The sequence below is a fragment of the Drosophila melanogaster genome, chromosome 2R, assembly GCF_000001215.4.
Source record: "Drosophila melanogaster chromosome 2R".
Classification (NCBI taxonomy): domain Eukaryota; kingdom Metazoa; phylum Arthropoda; class Insecta; order Diptera; family Drosophilidae; genus Drosophila; species Drosophila melanogaster.
Window position 1 is genome coordinate 6,179,685 of NT_033778.4, and position 17,266 is coordinate 6,196,950.

Genomic DNA, 17,266 nt, shown 5'->3' on the forward strand with positions numbered 1-17,266 from the left:
GTGCATTGGCTATATAAGGGAAGCTTCCCTCTCAACTTGCCATACAAATCAACATGCGTTCCCTATTCCTGGTCTGTTTGGTCTTCTGCTCCGCTTGGTCCTTGCCAGAATCGGACCTCTTACCCACATCTCCAGCACCCGGAAACGACACCGCCGAGGAGCCTCAGCTGCCCGCCTTCTCGCCATTTAGTCTGCGCGATGGCAGGTTCGCCATAGGTGCCTTTGCCAAAGTGAACTGGTTCCAAGCTCAGGCCACCTGTGCCGCCTATGGGTACACGCTCGTAAGCATTACATCCGAGCAGGATCAGCGCAGTCTCCGCAACTTCCTCTTCAACTACGCCCGGAACCAGCAGGATCTGCTGACCGATCCGCTCTGGACCTCGGGCACCGACCTGGCCAGTGACAACAACTGGGTGTGGTTCAGCAAGGGGCGCGCCGTCAACTACCGCAACTTCCAGAACGGTCTACCGGGCTACTCCAGCGATAATCGCCACTGCCTTGGCATCAATGGAATTAACGGACTATGGGTGAACGAGAACTGCTCAGAGCTGCGCTACTTCGTTTGCGAGAAGCGTTGCCAGTTCGATGACGACGTAAACTAACCTAATTTGACGAAGTGAGTCGAAAAAGAGTCCGGTTGTTAAATAAAATATCAGCCGAATATGTGCAATTAAAAATGCGAATGAGTTTTTAATTTCAAGCAAGGCAAACTTAAAGACTGAGTTATTTGTCAATCTTTTAATGCTCGGGGCTCTCGAGTCTTTTTTTTCTCACAGTTGATCCCAAATCGTCTACTATATATCCCCAGAAGAGATACTTTTCCTTTAGCTCACTATAAACAACATAAGTGATGAGTAATCCTTCTCTGTGTATAATAAAATATTCCTTGTGTAAACATACATTCCTTGTGAGACTATATTATGTAATATAAAAAGTTGTATGATTTGTCTACAAAAACATATACTTGAAACTGATGTTATTGGCCAGACTACGCCTTCGACGTTTTTTGACAAAAATCTTTAATGTTTAATGACTGCTATTCGTCATTTCGAATTTGAAAAATCGCTATATTTATATGTAATCGAAAGTATTAAATTTGGATGTTGCGATTATTTGAATTCTCTAATTACTTAGACCAACCCAAAGCTAAAACTTTTAAGTATTTCTTGATACAAACGCTGTGGCAAAAAGGTGCCTATCCATTTGGGTTGTTAATTGCATCGTTGAAAGACAATTGTGTTCTATTCATTTTGCTTTGGATATTGTTTTATATATTTTCAGATTGAAATAACAATTTTATATATATACTCTCTTGTCCAGCCCTGAATAATTTAGCTGACAAACATTTTCGCAAATAAAATTGTGTTTCCGTTGGCAGGGTTCACTATGCCAGAGATTGTCTGTTCCCAAGACCAGGCAGGCGTCTTGACCTGTTCGATCAGACTTGGGCTCTCTCCGGCTCCATTGTGCGTAGGTAACGGGAATGCCAGTGCTCATCCAGGTCCAGAAATAGCTCCGATCCACCAGGTTTGTGGCGCCCAACCAAAAGGTTCTGTTTCCAAATATCCGTTCTATATAAAGGTCAAACGGGGAGTAGTGTCACTTTTCTTTATCAAGCTTACCTTTCCTGTTGACGTAGTGAAGCATTAGCTGATGCTGCTCCTCATTTCTGACAGTAGCTAGGACTGCTCCAACTCTATTGCATACATGGTTAGCTTCAAGCCAGTTTACCTTAAAAAGAAAAATCATTACTATGACAGAAGGTCATAAGTAGTTACCAGAGCTTACTTCAGCAAAACCTGCCACTGAAAAATATGCATTGCACTGAAGAAGCGGATTGCACTTTTGATAAAAAGTCAAATCGGTATTGTTGATGTTGCTGGATGCTATTACCAAGAAAGGTAAGCTAAAGATAGTGAACAGTATGGTAACCATGCTGAATAGAACTCGTCCAGAAATAAATGCATTTATATGGCCATGTCTACACAATATCCCATCAAAATAAGCTTAAAAAGCCATTAAGACAAGCGCAACCCAACAAACATTGAAGATGACACGTATTTCTAGGAAAATATAAAATTTTTATTAAATAGAAAAATGTGTAAACAATTGTACAAACTTGTCCCAAATGCGTATAAGCGCTAGGTAGCCAAGCCGTCCTTGATGCGGCGGCCATTCTTATCAGGTAATAGTTTTTAAATATTTACTTATGGTTTCTTTTGCTATACAAAATGTTATTAAATCTAAATTATTTTTAATGAAAACTGTAATGGGGATCCCAAAATCTGACTCAAATAGCATACATGTAACTAGAGGTATGTTAATGTGTTGTTGGTATTTTAAGTTCTCTGAGCTCTTATCGATGAAATGCTTGTGTTGTGTCATTAAATTGCGGGCAAGTATAAAAAAGTGACTGAAATAGCTGTGATTTGTTCAAAAGGCCTAACTTAAATATGGTTGACAAGAATGTTTGCTCTGTTTCGTCAAGTCCCTCTCTAACTCGATTTTAATTGCAATAGGTACAAAAAACTAAACAATCAAAACTTTTTTATATGTTCTACAGGCGATATTAACACATTTTTGAGTTGTCAAAATAAGACATTTAAACTTCAACCTTGTTGGTTCGTATAATAAAATCGACTGATAAGCGGGGTAATTGAAATACTTTTAGCTTGAGAATCCATACCGATTTTGATCATTCATTTAAAGGGTTTGTAATGCTCTTTACTTTGCTAGTAATTTGTTTAAAGGCTGTCCCACAGAACACTCTATAAATATAAGGAATTTTCCTGTCACATTTCAACGAGGACTTTCGCATATTTCACTCAATGGTAGTAGTCGCCATACTGGTAAGTGGGCGGATACTTCGAAGACTTCCCGTTCGGCTGGTAAAGATTATGGTGCGAGGAGGAGCGGTAGGCGTAGCTGGTCAAGGCAGTCTCTGGGCGGTTGTGGGCAGGCGAGTAAGCGCGTCGTGCCCTCCGCTCCTCGATGTTTGCCGGCCATCGCTGGTGTCGGCTGGTGGAATCCTCTGAGGATCGTCGTCGGTGATACCGCTTAGCTGAAGGAGCGGATCCAGCGGCTGGCATAGCCATTATCTGTTGATGACGGTAGCTGCTGTCGTCCCCACTTTCCGCACTGAAGGGCTCTCCCCGTCGTCTAAATCGCTCCTCCACGGAGGAGTTGGGTGTTCCATGCAGATCGATAACGTCGCCGTGCGAGTTACGTCGCGCCTTCTGCATGTCAATCTCTACGTCCTGGCGGTAGTTTTCAAACGGACTTCTCCGCTGCCTTTGACGCTGCTGCTGCTCGTGGGTATCCAAACGCTGGCGCCACTCGGTCGCCGAAACCTGCTTGCCGTACAGATCGGGTTGGGCCTGAAACTGTGCTGCTCCTTGACCATAAATGTTCTGGTAGGAGGAGCGACGCCAGCCGTCATCGTATCTCCGCGTCGGAGACTCACGTACCACAACCTCCTCCTCTGTGGCGGCAGCCTGCTGCCGGTGCTGCGATCGACTTGAGCTGCTCTCCGACGAGTCCTCACCAGAGGTACCCAGTCCTAGATCCTTCTCGTCCACACCGTAGGCCTTGTATGGGGCTCCCAGGAAGCCTTTCGAGCCATATGGGCCGTTGATACCAATGCTAGGGTATTGCATGTAATATGACTGTGAAAAGGGCTTTTCCAGCTGACGGTCGTCCAGGCCGTCGTCTACCTCTGCGTCGCTACCATCGTCCTTTCCCGTCCAGGTAAGGCAAGATCCGGGTCCGAAGAGCGAGAGTAACACAGGCAGCAGGAAAAGTCCGTGCATGGCGCCGAAGAAAATCACCAAAAACACCATCTTGAAGAAGACCAGGAAGATGTAGCTCTGGGCCAGCAGAAGAGCAACAATGCCCAGAATAGTCGAGCTGGAGCCCTGGATAATTGGAAGACCCAGGGAGTGAAGCGCTTCTCGGACTCGTGCCTTGGGGCTGCGTTTTTTCGAGGACATGTATGTGTAGCAGATGTGAGCGGTGAAGTCCACTGAGAAGCCAATACACATGATCAAATTAATCATCGAAATGGAGTCCAGGTTAACGTCCCACAAGGCCATATATCCTGCAACGCCCAGCTCTATCGAGATGACCGAGAAGGCCACCCACAAGGAGCAAAGTATATTAGGGATAAAAACAAAGGAGATGATCATCATTATGATGGCTCCGATCACCATTGCCTGGAGTGAAACCGGTCTCACCAGTTCGAACTGATCAAAGAACACAAAATATGGATGGAATATCGAGGCATTCAGCGGAGAGTCCTTGCAGATCTGTCGTAGATCCCGAACCATCTCTTTTTCGTGATTGGTATCTGTGATGTTAACCGCTTGAATGAGAAACCGTGAGGCAATAATTTGGGTTTCGTCCTCATTGAAGCGAACATCCAGGGAGAAGGGGTTACCAGGGAACAACCAGTGCTCCTTCACGGCGTCAATAAATGTTTGCTCATCGTCCACCGTAACATTAAGGAGCTCATTGTTGCGCTCCAAGAATGAGAGGAACGAGCGTAGCCAGGACTCTGTGTAACGCCTAGAGGTTACGTACGAGGTATGCTCCAGGGTGCTGGTAAGGTTCTCCACTTGCTCCTGGACTAGAGGATCCGAGTAGTTTAACGGGCCAGCAATAATTACCTGCCATATTTGGAATATTAATAAAAATCCATTTCTTATTTGCCATGCTACAACACTCACCTGCATTCTGTATGGGAACTCGCGGTAGTAGTCGTCCTCGCGATCAAAGAACTCCACCGAGTAGGAGTCTTCCCGGGAGAGCTTTCGTCGTTCGAGACCCTCCTTTATTTGGGTGATTCCGTAGCAGGCGCCAACTAAATAGCTTGCAAAGGCCAGGATGATGATCGCCTTGCACCACTTGTTGTTGATTACTGCAGCCATCTTGTCCTTGAAGAACGCCATCAGCATGTGGTCCTTGTTGTCGATGGGATTGTCAGGATCGTTAGCGTCTATGCCACCAGCCATGATCGCTTTGTAGAGGAAGTTTCGCTTTTCTGCGGAGCCAAACACAAAATGATAGAATGAAGAGTTGTGAGACTAGTTCCCATTGGCCTCAATTGTCGCCAGCACTTGCTCAGACAGTGGCTTTTCTAGTTGTTTCTGTCTCATGATCAAGTTCATGTTGCAGCTGTTGGTGCTAAGACATCTAAAATAATATTACTTCGATCCGGTTGTGGTATTGTCCACATTTTAGCTGACTTAACTAGACCTTGCAGCACATACACTTCAAAAACAGCTTAGAGTGGGACAAACAATTTTATCTTTATAATGTCATTAGTGACCAGTTTCCGCCCCACTTATGTAATTTAGCAATTACAAACCTATTTCTTGAACATTTTTTTACAATGATGGGCTGAGAAAAAATTTGAGTCTGGGACCAAATTATGAAACCTGCCCTACACAATCAAATAGAATGATCTTAATAATTAACAATACTTTTTATGAAGAAAATTTAAAATGCATGATAACTAAGCTCAGTCACCACAGCAACGTGCTTGCAAAACAACAATAGGTACAATGACAAACCCACGACTACCAGCAGTTTACTCACCTTTGATTGCAACAGACATTGGCTGGACACGGCAGCCGAAAATGGAATGCAAATTCTTCCGCTCCCTGTATCCCGAAATGGCCATGCAGGCGGCGAAGAAGGTGATGTGCCACAGGAACGTAAAGCAAACGGCGAACACCGAGTACGTGCAGAAGATCCTGACCGATCGAAAAGGGCTAATAATGCCGATCAGGAACGAAATGAAGTCGGTGACCGAGGTGATGGTGATCGACACCGCCGCCTCGGACATCATAAGACCCATTCGTTCCGCGACCGGCATTTTGGCCTTGGTGCGCCGCCAACCTGCCAGCATTACGAAAGTGTCGTCGATGCCAATGCCTGTGAAATGATTTAACAAGTAGTCAATAAAGTAGTTCACAAACTGTATATTTTATTTAACGAACCGATCATCAGGAAGGGAGCAGCGAGATTGATGCCAATGAACTCAATGCCGCAGTACATAGCCAGGCCGAAAGCGGCCAGGGTGGCCATAATGGCCGAAACGTTGCCCATGAGCCCCAGGAAGGGTTTCGAGCGAACTGCATCACCCATCATGCAGGTGATAATGCTGGAAATTCAGATGTTATAATGCTATAAAACCTTCAAGCCACATTTGCAGGCACGTACCTAAACAGACCCATCAGCAGAAACGTTGAGCTGAAATAGGGCACCACAGTCTTTGTGTTCTTCTCGAGCTCGTGGTCCAACGTACGGGAGGCGAAATATGAGACCGAGATGTGCTTGAACTGTCCAGAATTCTCTGCGTTGCCAACCACCCGCAGGAAAGTCTCCTCCCACTCGGCACCCCTAAAAAGGCCGCTTTAGTATTTGTCCCGATAAAATGTTGAGATCTTTTTCTTTTTTTTGGTACTCACTTGGCATCCTGCCTTTTGGTGTCTGCGGTGACGAAATACACCAACTGAATGGCCGGAACACTGATCACATAATTGTCCTCAGTCAGCTTGGTGCCGCCAAAAAAGACAGGAAACAAGTGGGCATCCCACGTGACTGGATTAAACATGAAAGGAAATGTCAAATTCAGTTGACCCGCTTCAATCTAAAACCAGAGAATCCAAAACATATGAAGTTGTAAAATGTTTTTCTAAATCGAAATGCAATAAATATCAAACATTAAGCTTAAATTGTAGTTTACCGCTTAAAATTTGTGAAAAATGTGTCTGGTGGTGGTACTTACGTCATCCATCAGCGCATCCAAATTGAGAATATCGTTCTCAAAGCACTCGTTCTCCCAGCGGGCACAATTGTCCTTGTACGTATAGGTATCACCATCATAAGTGGTTGTAGCATTTTGGATGATGTTGTCCAGCTGCCGCAGCTCCTGGAAAACCTCGCGGCGGATCATATTTTCGTCGCCATCCTTCGTTATCACAATGACTCGCCCGAAGCGACCTAAAAAGGCACATAGATCTTACATTAGCTACGGTGACCATGGCTAAATCTCCAGACAACAGCTGGCAAACCATTGGCAAACCATACTTTTTGGACAGAGGCTTGAAGGCTAATGTGTTTGCTTCTGTTACCCACACGCCACTACGTGACAATAATTTTGATTGAATATCTTTGGATTATTTTGCGTATTTCAATCGTGTTTCTGTTTGCCCGTTGATCTCACTTCCACTTGATATTGCCCGATTATCCCAATCGATATTTGTATTTAATGCGCCACAACAAAGGCAGCCCCGTGTACTTGCGTCACAATATTGTTAGAAAATGCATATAAGGTACATAAAACTAACTACTTTAAAGAATTGCCGGTCTTCACGAATACATGTAGTATTCAATTCATATTTAAATTAAATTAAAATGTCAAGTTATAGCAACTTTCTTACAGTCAAATAAAATAATTATCTTTAAATTTTAATTAATTTAAAATGAAGTCGAACGTATATAAAGGGTATCAAAAAGTTGATTCCTGGTCTTAAAACAATTTGTGAATGAACTTGAAGCTGTTAAAATATTATATGCCATCAGAAAGCCAATCACGTTGTACAGTGATTCTTTGTTACGAATGACTTAAAAAATAACACAATGGCAACCCCCATTGCAGCCCAGATAAAAGAGGAGCTTTTATAATTTAGGAAAATAATTGAGGAAACAAATGTGTAAAAAGTTCGAAAGGATCTACGTCATTGAAATGATTACCGCGAAAACTTACAGGATTGCATACCAAACGATGAAAAGAATGTTTAGAAGACAGTACATACAGAAAGGCGGACGGACAAACAGTGTCAGATCCTGATCAAGAATACAATCGTTAAGAGGTGATTGATTGTTATACTGGAAATACACATACGGAAGTCTTTTTCTTCCGGCAACTGGATCCCCCAAAAAAGTGTAACAAAGGAAGTTACGCTATGCTCGATATTTATCGGATACATCAGTCTTAACATCAGTAATAAAGCGAGCAATTTAATAATTTTTTTCTTTAATTTTTTCGCTGTTGCGCTCCATAAACAAATTTCCAAAAGACAGGGGAAAGTTGCAGCTGGCGCGCCTCTTGTGGCACATTTGGCCAAAGTGCAATCGAAGCGGCGCACTAAGCTTTGTGGCTAACTGGTCGTAACCGACTGAATGCGGTCTATATAATTCCGTTGAGCACCAACAGCAAGCGCGTGCATGTGTATCTACACAGGTCGCTTGTGGCCTCCACACTCTCGACGGGTTTTTGTATCTTAGCTGCCTATTGGCAGACGAATATCCAAACAAAGTTCAATGATGCGCCGAATGGGAGCGCGCAACTTCAAGAGATATACATAGATGTGTAGTTACCATTTATTACAGTTTTCCACAGTGGGGTTCTCGACCAGATCCGCAGATCTGCATGCGTTTCCATCCGACAACTTCTCAGTGCACATTGAGTGCATTCTTGCAGAATGAGGCTAATGTTATTGAAATAACAATTGCAAGTGCTCTTCTGGAGAAGCTAACTTCTAGACTTTCCCTTGTAATTTCAACAATACAATTTTTTTTGATTTCGTGGCTTATTTTTACAAGAGCACACGTTTTCCCCATATTCACGCTAAGCAATGTCCGAATTGCCAAATTTTTTGCAACAAGCAATTAAAAGCGGTTTACAAATTTATATTGCGACGCCTAGCTTATGCAAATGTTTTGGATTAGGTAAAGATGCTACTGCACCTATTCAATCCACAATTTGCATTTCAAAAAACAAAGTCCGCGCATTCTGTGCACATCTCGACATTCAACTGAGTACAGCCCCACAAAAAAATCAAAACTGAACTAAATGCTGCGTTAGACTTACATAAAAAGAATAGCCTTATAAGATCACTCAGTTACTTTAGAAAGAGGTCTGAAAAATTTGGGTATTCCTAAGTTTGTATGCTGTTCCTATGGCTTGACGACGATATGTCATTTGGTAATTATGCGGTACTCTGCTAGATTTAGCTTTTGACATTGTTGTAGTTGCAATTATTGCTAATGTTTTGACTGCTCGTAGTATTGTTGCATTGCGGTGGTGGTTGTGTTTTGCCCAATAATCCATTTAGCGAAGTTAATAGCCTGTAAAACGGAGCCGAGTTCAAGACCTCAATAAAAGCTAAGATATTATGTCTCCATCTCAACCCCGTGCTGAAATTATTTATTGCACATTTGAGTTAAATGTCAGTGCAGGCGGAACAAAGGTAAAGCGCTAAAGCTTAGAAAGCCGTAACACAGCCTTATTCGACAGGGTGAAAAGTTTGTAAGCATTTAATGGTTCGACGTGAGTTGAAGATAGTTTTACTTGGCCAATGGTTGCCACAGTAGTCACGAACTCCTCACTTACCGGGCCTCGTTATGCGTCCGACGTTAAAGCGGTGCGTGTAATTCACTTTGAAGTATTGCTCAACGATGGCACGCTCAGTCTTTCCCTCCCCCGCAATTGGCGAGAACAAATACTCCGGATCAATTTGATACTTCAGCTGCTGGTAACTGTAAAGTTCATATTGAAGTTTAGCTATATCATCGGATCACTTTCCCCGGTTCACTTACCCAGTCATGCAGAGCAGCGTCAGCAGCACAGGAATGATAATAAAATATCCAGGATGTTTGGCTATGCATATTCCCAGATGGTAAAACGATTTATTCAGTGTCTTATCGACACATGAAATACCACACGTCATCTGAAAAGACAAATTAACAAAATGGATTTGCTTAGACTGGAGTTATAAGAACGTGAAAGAAAAATCGCATTGCCCAATATCATATACAACATTCTGAAATTGCGTGCACGCCAAACCTTAATGCGGCATTCCTACCGAAGGTGAAAAGACAAATTGGAAAATCTAAATGGAAGTCTCTATTATATTTTTTAGCATGGCTAAGTGTATCTACCTATTTACATATATGTACCCTCAGAAAAGTGGAGCAGTAAAATAACTTTAAAATTACTACATCAAATCTGAAAAATTATATCTTATTATATATTGCCTTTTTTTCATTGATTTATAATTCTTAGATTATCTGCAATTGTTAAATTTCCAACAAAATTGTTTGCAATGTAATAACAGATAGACAAGTGTGCCGCGTGTTCGTTGCCGTGTCTATTTGGCTTTGTTCATCGACACCTTCAACTTAAACTTTAGACACGCATTGTTTTTGGTTGCCTTACTTCGCTGCTGTTTGTCTAAACGAATCTCAACAAATGCCCTTGTTCATCTGTATCGCACTAAACCACAAAACGAAAATACAAAAACAAAATGACAAGGGACCCCAATGATGTTCATTAACACGCTTAAAGAACTCAAGTACGCAACAATAACGTTTTGAAGCAATAACAGGAGATTGAAAATTATATCTAAATGTATAGAGGATAAAAAAATGTGTTTGTCGCCCCCGGGTGGACTCGAACCACCAACCTTTCGGTTAACAGCCGAACGCGCTAACCAATTGCGCCACGGAGGCCATGTAAGGCGGAAAAAAAATTTTCTCAATTTCAGAACACAAGCAAAAACAAATCAAAAAGGAAAATAAATAAATTCTAATAAGAACTGCTAAGCATCTTAATTCACAACAGCAACGACGTCACGTGCACAGTCAATACAGTAAAACATGTGTGCGCAGAGCAACAGCTGCCTCCGTGGCGCAATTGGTTAGCGCGTTCGGCTGTTAACCGAAAGGTTGGTGGTTCGAGTCCACCCGGGGGCGCAGCTACGTAAAATTTTTTTATTTGTAAATGAGAGGTTTCTTGTTTTTAATATTTCGATATTTAATGTCGGATTATTAATAGTGTACACGAACTCGACTAAAGCGTATTCTTAAGTTTGTTCTGCAATTCATGAGTTTATGTTGAATTTACATTAGTCTAGACATTAACAATGTGTAGAAACGAATGCCATTAAATGGACGAGTGACAGAAACATATAGAAAACACCATTAGTACTCATAGAATCCGAAAAATATCAGAAGCCGAGACATAACCAAGCAGGCATTTGCTCTTAAATTGCCTTTATGTCTTATTTTTGTGCTCGAACTGTTATTTATTTTGCTTGTTGCACGCTAAGCAGCAGACCGAAAACTTCGATTTTTAAGCAGCCAACACAAAAAGTTTTAGACCAGTTTACTTTCCATTTTTCAGTCTGGGGTTCAACGACAACTGACGCTGCACTTTTACCACATTGTAACAATCTTGCTCGCCTTTTCGTAAACACTGGGATTACAACATGGCCAAGCAATGGCAGTTCAGCCTGCGCCTAAGTCGAGCTCTTCGCTCGCCAAATTGAGTCACGCAGCTGCCTCAAGGTTATAGCGCTGACTGGGGGTCCAGCATTGACTCCAACGCCGACTTTAGGCACCTGGCCCTCCGTTGACATAACGGTTCATTATGTCAAAATGATTTAATAAACCGCCCGGCCAACCTCACAGCGCGCGTAGTTTTTCTGGGCTCAGTCGGTATTGGTGCATCAATATTTGCGTTTGGATACTAGAGAAAACGCTTTTTGGTGTTAATTGGTTCAAAATAAGTCGGAAACGTAGCATACAGTATAAACTGATTTTGGGCGAGTTTCCTTTCATCTCTTTTAACATAATATCTCCACATAATGCCTCATCGAACTCCAAAACCGTTATGCAAAAGTTAAATATATATGTGTACAATATGAGTAAGCTCGCATAACCAATAGCTTCAAAATTCATTAATGATCTTTACAAATGCATGTCGCAAGTTCGTGGTGACTGGATCGCCTGAAATCAAATCACCGGTGCTTTAGTTTTCATAATCGTATGTGCCACCGTTTTCCTTATTGTTAAAGTCAGTTGCGAGCTTGTTATTGGCATTAAATGTGGTCAAAAAGTGTAGGCTTTCTTCTTCTAGTTGTTGTCTATTCACAGCGATTTCGGAGGCACCTTTTCAAGCTGGTAACAGAGCGAAAATGTAAAACTAAATATTCAAACACCAACTATGTAGGTCTAAGTTCGAGCAAGCTTAGCCTACGTGCCAAAAACATCCGATTTGAGCTGGGCACTTCCCTCCCAGAAAGTTGTAGTCTTGTGCCATCTGAAAGAGTGTTTTTTTTTTTTTTGTTAGCTTCGTCTTTTACATAATTTGTAGGTCAATCGGATTCTTTGCTTTTGCCAACCTAATTTTTGTATGTGGATATAGTTTTATTAATACCCGACAAACTGCGAATGTTTGGCATGAGATTGGAATGCGCTTCAAAAAGCTTTTACGTTTTGGCCCGAGAAAGTTGATGACCAAAATGAGTTTGTCTCTGCAGTCTTTTGTTTTGTTGTTGTTACTTTCTGTGCCGAACCATTTGACGTTTTATTAGCTCTTTAGGCTTCCTCACTGTTCATTTTGTTTGTATCTGTCGCTTTTCTAAAACTGATGGCGTTTTAAAAGAACTCTACACCATTTTCGGGTCAAGTAGACGGGATTGTTCCTTTCTTTCTATCTACTGTTATCTTTTTCGCCCTTCAGTTTCGTTCTCAGCCAACTGGCATTTTGGCCAGTTTTCCGACACATTTTCATCATCGGTGGTGACTACACTGTTTGATGGCAGGCTTACATAATTCCCGGTTTTGTCCAGCCCGTTTAAGTGTTTGTTGTGCCCGCGTCGTTTTGCTGAAACAATTTATATAATGCATATTTACAGGCAGAAAAAGAAGAAACAGGTGGAGGCAATAACGAGCAGCGCAAAAATTGATTGCGAGCAAAACGCATGCAAGCTTTAGGTGAGTTTTTCTTTCTGACCAAGTCAACAACTTTCACTTTTGCGATTTTCGGCAGCTCAAAGCATAAATGCCGAATAATTACAAAATTAATTTTAATTAATATTTAAATATATCTTGCTGTTGGGTTTCAGTTTCGAAATGTTTTCTTGTTATAATGTATTTGTCTGTGGTGGGTTTTGCCAAACATTAATTTAGGTCAAGCCATTGAAGTAGAACACAGCAGCGATTGATGACCTTAGCGCGTGGGAGGGACATATCGTCAAAAATATTTATGTGTATGTAATTACTGTGCTAACTCGGCTTAAGCCGATTCACATATAACTTATACATATATCACCGTGTTTTGGCCACAATTTGTCAGCTTAAAAAAGGTCGCTTACAATTGAAATTGGTTGCCACACAACGGTTTGCAATGAATTTTAATTAGTTTATTCCGTGGCGAAACATTTAGCATTGAAAGCCTTAACAGTATTTGACTGTTTATTCGATGAAGGTGCGGAGGAAGTGGGCCTGAGGTGGGGCATACCAGGTTCTGCCTTGAGGCAGAAGCCAAGATAAAAATTCACTTTCTACTCTTTCTGCGCCTCTTGACTGGCTGACTAACCGAGTGGATGGACAGAGCGGGACGGGTCGGTGGGCATGCGCCCAGCCTGGAACTGGGTCACACTGGCACATAAAAGTCTTGGCTTTAACACACAGTCACAGGCACGGACTCTTTGTGGCCGCTCTCGAATTGAATTCAGCTTTTTGATTTGTTTGCTTTGCATTAATTATCCATTTACCTGGCGAGCTGATAAAGAAACCGATTTGATGTCGGATTTTGTGTGACTTCTTTGAGTCTTAGATCTCTAGGTCAGTGGAGCAATGGAGCGCGAAGTACCCAAGTTTCTTTTAATTCATTAGATTTGTTTTTAAAAGCCTTGCTTATATGAAATATCACGATTTGTTCAAATTTGATTGGCTAAGCAAGCCGATGAGTACAGGTCGTGTGGAAAAAGGTCAAAATATTGTAGGGTTACCGTGTATTTACCACGATTTTCAATAACTATTTCGTTATCATTAGTCGAACATATATGTAAAAAAGTATTTTGCAAATTCAAGAATTGCTTTTCACGGATCTCTGCTTTATACAAATATTAAATGTACTGCAAGCTTAGAGCAACCATAATCTAAAGTATTTTCTTAAAGCGTCGTAGCTTTGATGTCATTAATTCACCAAAGATGACGTTCGCTTTCCCGTACACTTTTACTAGTCAGCTGGACTTACTTTCCTTGGATATAAGTTAATTATGACAGAGTTTTTCCGGCCATCAACAGCGAGTTAATGCATCAACCAATTGACACACTGGCGACGTCAAAGGCACTCAAATGCGAGCGACAAAAAATGAAAAACCAACTCTCTGAGAAGAAATGGCGGCGAAGACAATGAGAGAGAAAAAGAAAGTGCAAGGCTGGTCGCATATCATATGTTGCCAGTTGTGAACTGAAACCAAACAGAGTTTCTCAGAGAAAACTGACAGAGACAGCGATAACTTTTCCTTTCAAGATGCCCGAGCCTCTTCCCTTTTCTACCCATAGTTAACTATTTAACTATAATTAGCCTGCTCAGGCACTTAGCAAAATTTACAATACTTTGGGCCAAATATCAGCATGGGGCTTCTCATTTTCACAACATTCGCTTGCCGTTAATCATTTCAGCAAACACTCAATTATAGTTTGCCTGAATTTTAGCTAATTATGAGTAGCTTGTGGATTTGCTAATTGAAAACTGTGAACGACAAACAATAAACCAATCAAACTAACATTAGTGTCCTGCTGGGTTTGAGTCTTTTCCCACATATAAAATGAAAATCCTAGCAAAACCAGTTCAAACTGGCTTTCGACTACCTGCTGCTGAGTCAATGGAAAATCCATCTACCTGTAGATTTCCCGGCTCAAAGACCAAGTCGTGCAACTGTACGCAGTTAAGAAACGCAAAGTGCCGATATCAGCTTTAACCTTGAGCATAAGTGGACCCGAAATCTGGAAATCGATGATGAACCAATCAACCGGTTTCCTTTTCTGGACGCGAATTTGAACTTTCATTAACTGGGCCGAAAAACTCCCTCCGTTATGTACCCAACCCAACGCCAGGTCCATCCGACAAACCGGATCACCAAAGTTCAGTTTATGTAATCACTCTTGCTTTCGCGTTGCATCCGAATACGAAAATGCAAACACCTTATGACGATATTTCCATACACATATGTATATGAATATATATATATATATATATATATATATATATATATATATATTTCTTGGCCGTTTTCCAGATTATTTTGATCGGGGATTTTCGATCCGCGCCCCACTTTCTGTTGCTCAGGTGTGTGTTGCTTTAATTGCACGCTGTAATCGTAGCCGCTCTCAATTCGAGTTTCATTAATTTGCCTGTCAAAAGTTTTGAGTTTCTTTCTCGACAGCCGATTGCAAATGAAAGAGCCAGCGAGTTGGACTTGGGCCGCAGTGGCAAATTATTGTTGCAATTGCACTTGCTGTTTGGAAAAAACGTCAATAAGATTTTATTGCTGATGCTAATAGAGACCAACGTGTACACTTAAATTTTGTTCCCCAACAGCGATTGTAATTGTTCAACGAAATAAAGCTTAAATTGTCCATGAAGTTTTTGAGAACACCGCTTGCTTCCAGCTTGCTTCTGACACTAATGAACTGTTTTCCATCAACAAAGCGATTAGTTACCGAGCCCACTTTACTTCTATTGAAACTCATAATGTGAGCACATACAAAATTCGGAAAACACCATCTTTTGTTGCAAAATAATGTAATCAACATTACAATGGGATAATCACGGGTAGCTCCTTTTTAAATGAGAACCGAAAGTTAATAGTAATAGTTGTAGATCGCATGCTATAAAGCACTTTACATCAATGATACTGAATTAAATAAAGGTTGAGATTTTGGGCGGGTATATATTTTTTAATTGTTTCTTAATGAAGACTAAGGAAATAACCATAATCTCTGCGTATTTTTCTCGAACTACGCACTTTCCAGAATAATAACCGAAACGTATCAAGCCTGGTTTCATCCCCTGAACGCCACCAACCCCGAGAAAAATCTGCGCATCTATTAACTGCACTGATACCGAAAGGAATGTTCGAGGCGTAAATATCTTCAGACATACCTTGTATCGCCGAAATGTAGAGTGTAGAGTTTCTTCACTTTGTATCCAAGATTTGTGTGCGACAGGTGTGTTACAGGTGTATATGGTGTGTGGACTTCTGCAACCGTTTCAATGGACCTACAACTTACACGCGAGCCTTTCAATTGCACTCGGCTCTGCGTGATTCCGATTCCCCTTTCACAGAATTTCTTAGTGATTTATTAAAGATTGCACACTGTTTGCACTGCCTTCGGCCATCGTATTTCGAATTATTTCCCCTGGCGGGCACGGATCGAAAAGAAAAGAAACGGATGCGATGGCGATGGCGATGGCGGAGCGACCGGCAACCGCTGACTTTGAGACCGTATCACGAACTGAGAGAACCCACTCAGACTTCAGATCTCGCTGCACAGATCGCGTCTTGCGTTGCGACTTACGTAGCGGTATAGCGAATTCGAATTCAGTGACCGTTAACGTACCGATGGGTCAGTCCGGCGTTATTTCCGACGTCTTTTGTCCACTGACAAATTAACTTTGATTTAAATTCTAGCTGGAATACTCTTACTAGTTCCTGGAAAGGTGAGACACAAGTTCCGCGCACATGACCGCCTCGCACCACGTAACGGTAACGAATGAGGTCTTACGTTAGGCTCGGCGCTCTCGCCGCGCTCGGCTTATAGCTCAGCTCTCACCTGTAGCAAAGCGCTCGATCTCCCCGATTTTCTTTCTCAATTTCTATCTCGCTCTCCCTGTCTCTATATATACATATGTATATATCACGCTCTCTCAGGTGAGTGCACCGGATGGCGGGACTTTTGGGAAAATCTGTGCCGCTCCTTTGCCTTGTATACCTGTTTCCATCCACCAGTGCGCCGCTGCAGTCTGAAGGTCGCATTTTCGCTCATTAATCGCCACTTTCTTCTGCGGCTGCGCAAAGTTTTATGGAAATTAGCACCGCGAGTTCAGGTGAATTTCGGCCCGACTACGGACGAGGGCGACCCTAAAACAGATGGACATGCGTTTCGTTGGAAGTGCGCTTCTGTGCATCATGGTCGGAAATACAAATGGTGAATTTACACGGGACGATTTTACGATACGATTTTTCCGTGTACGGTGCATGGTTGGCCTTTTATTTAAAATGCATTTGGTTTAATTTTCACGTGAAAATTTCTGAGTAAGTCCGCAGAGTGATCATCATAAATCAAGCAAACAATTTGCCATGATCGCGTTCTGGAAACACTTGCAGAGTAGTGCTGACTCCTTGAAATAATATTTTAAGTCGTCACTTATCAAAATCAAAAATGGTTGTAAACTTTCCAG

General features: G+C 41.9%; 3 protein-coding genes and 2 non-coding genes across 9 annotated transcripts; 2 read left to right on the top strand and 3 right to left on the bottom strand.

Moving 5' to 3' along the window:
* The first annotated feature begins 41 nt into the window (after positions 1 to 41).
* Positions 42 to 672, top strand: CG8343 (uncharacterized protein). Its single transcript, NM_136363.4, has one exon. The coding sequence runs from the start codon at positions 54 to 56 to the stop codon at positions 600 to 602; it is 549 nt and encodes a 182-aa protein (NP_610207.1). The 5' UTR covers positions 42 to 53; the 3' UTR covers positions 603 to 672.
* A 569-nt stretch (positions 673 to 1,241) lies between these two features.
* CG11211 (uncharacterized protein) lies at positions 1,242 to 1,942 on the bottom strand. The gene is made up of 3 exons (NM_136364.3): positions 1,789 to 1,942; positions 1,623 to 1,731; positions 1,242 to 1,571 (listed from the first exon to the last, which is right to left on the bottom strand). Exons 1-3 carry the CDS (start codon positions 1,933 to 1,935, stop codon positions 1,297 to 1,299), a joined length of 531 nt encoding a protein of 176 aa, NP_610208.1. The 5' UTR covers positions 1,936 to 1,942; the 3' UTR covers positions 1,242 to 1,296.
* Positions 1,943 to 2,063: 121 nt separating this feature from the next.
* Ptr (Patched-related) lies at positions 2,064 to 16,636 on the bottom strand. Of its 5 annotated transcripts, none has more exons than NM_001259217.2 (10): positions 15,968 to 16,636; positions 9,607 to 9,737; positions 9,401 to 9,546; positions 6,791 to 7,005; positions 6,471 to 6,652; positions 6,223 to 6,402; positions 6,000 to 6,163; positions 5,596 to 5,934; positions 4,725 to 5,038; positions 2,064 to 4,664 (listed from the first exon to the last, which is right to left on the bottom strand). In NM_001259217.2, the coding sequence occupies exons 2-10, from the start codon at positions 9,735 to 9,737 to the stop codon at positions 2,826 to 2,828; spliced, it is 3,510 nt and encodes a 1,169-aa protein (NP_001246146.1). In that variant the 5' UTR covers positions 15,968 to 16,636; the 3' UTR covers positions 2,064 to 2,825. The 5 variants fall into 5 exon arrangements, with proteins under 5 accessions (NP_001246146.1, NP_001246145.1, NP_610209.2 ...); NM_001259216.2 differs by having other exon boundaries at positions 15,968 to 16,580; NM_136365.3 differs by having other exon boundaries at positions 15,968 to 16,325.
* tRNA:Asn-GTT-1-7 (transfer RNA:Asparagine-GTT 1-7) lies at positions 10,445 to 10,518 on the bottom strand. The gene has a single exon. It is a non-coding gene; the product is annotated as a tRNA-Asn (tRNA).
* On the top strand, positions 10,688 to 10,761 carry tRNA:Asn-GTT-1-8 (transfer RNA:Asparagine-GTT 1-8). The gene has a single exon. It is a non-coding gene; the product is annotated as a tRNA-Asn (tRNA).
* Positions 16,637 to 17,266: the final 630 nt, after the last annotated feature.

What these genes read in the sequence shown, in the direction of transcription:
- Ptr (NM_001259217.2), bottom strand. Translation starts at nt 9,737, where the DNA reads ATGACGTGTGGTATTTCATGTGTCGATAAGACACTGAATAAATCGTTT. An exon ending in CTGCTGATGGGTCTGTTTAG is followed by an intron (nt 6,164 to 6,222) that starts GTACGTGCCTGC and finishes CTGAATTTCCAG; the next exon opens with CATTATCACCTGCATGATGG. An exon ending in TGCTCCCTTCCTGATGATCG is followed by an intron (nt 5,935 to 5,999) that starts GTTCGTTAAATA and finishes ATCATTTCACAG; the next exon opens with GCATTGGCATCGACGACACT.
- CG8343 (NM_136363.4), top strand. Translation starts at nt 54, where the DNA reads ATGCGTTCCCTATTCCTGGTCTGTTTGGTCTTCTGCTCCGCTTGGTCC.
- CG11211 (NM_136364.3), bottom strand. Translation starts at nt 1,935, where the DNA reads ATGGTTACCATACTGTTCACTATCTTTAGCTTACCTTTCTTGGTAATA. An exon ending in CAGTGGCAGGTTTTGCTGAA is followed by an intron (nt 1,732 to 1,788) that starts GTAAGCTCTGGT and finishes TTTCTTTTTAAG; the next exon opens with GTAAACTGGCTTGAAGCTAA. An exon ending in TCACTACGTCAACAGGAAAG is followed by an intron (nt 1,572 to 1,622) that starts GTAAGCTTGATA and finishes ACCTTTATATAG; the next exon opens with AACGGATATTTGGAAACAGA.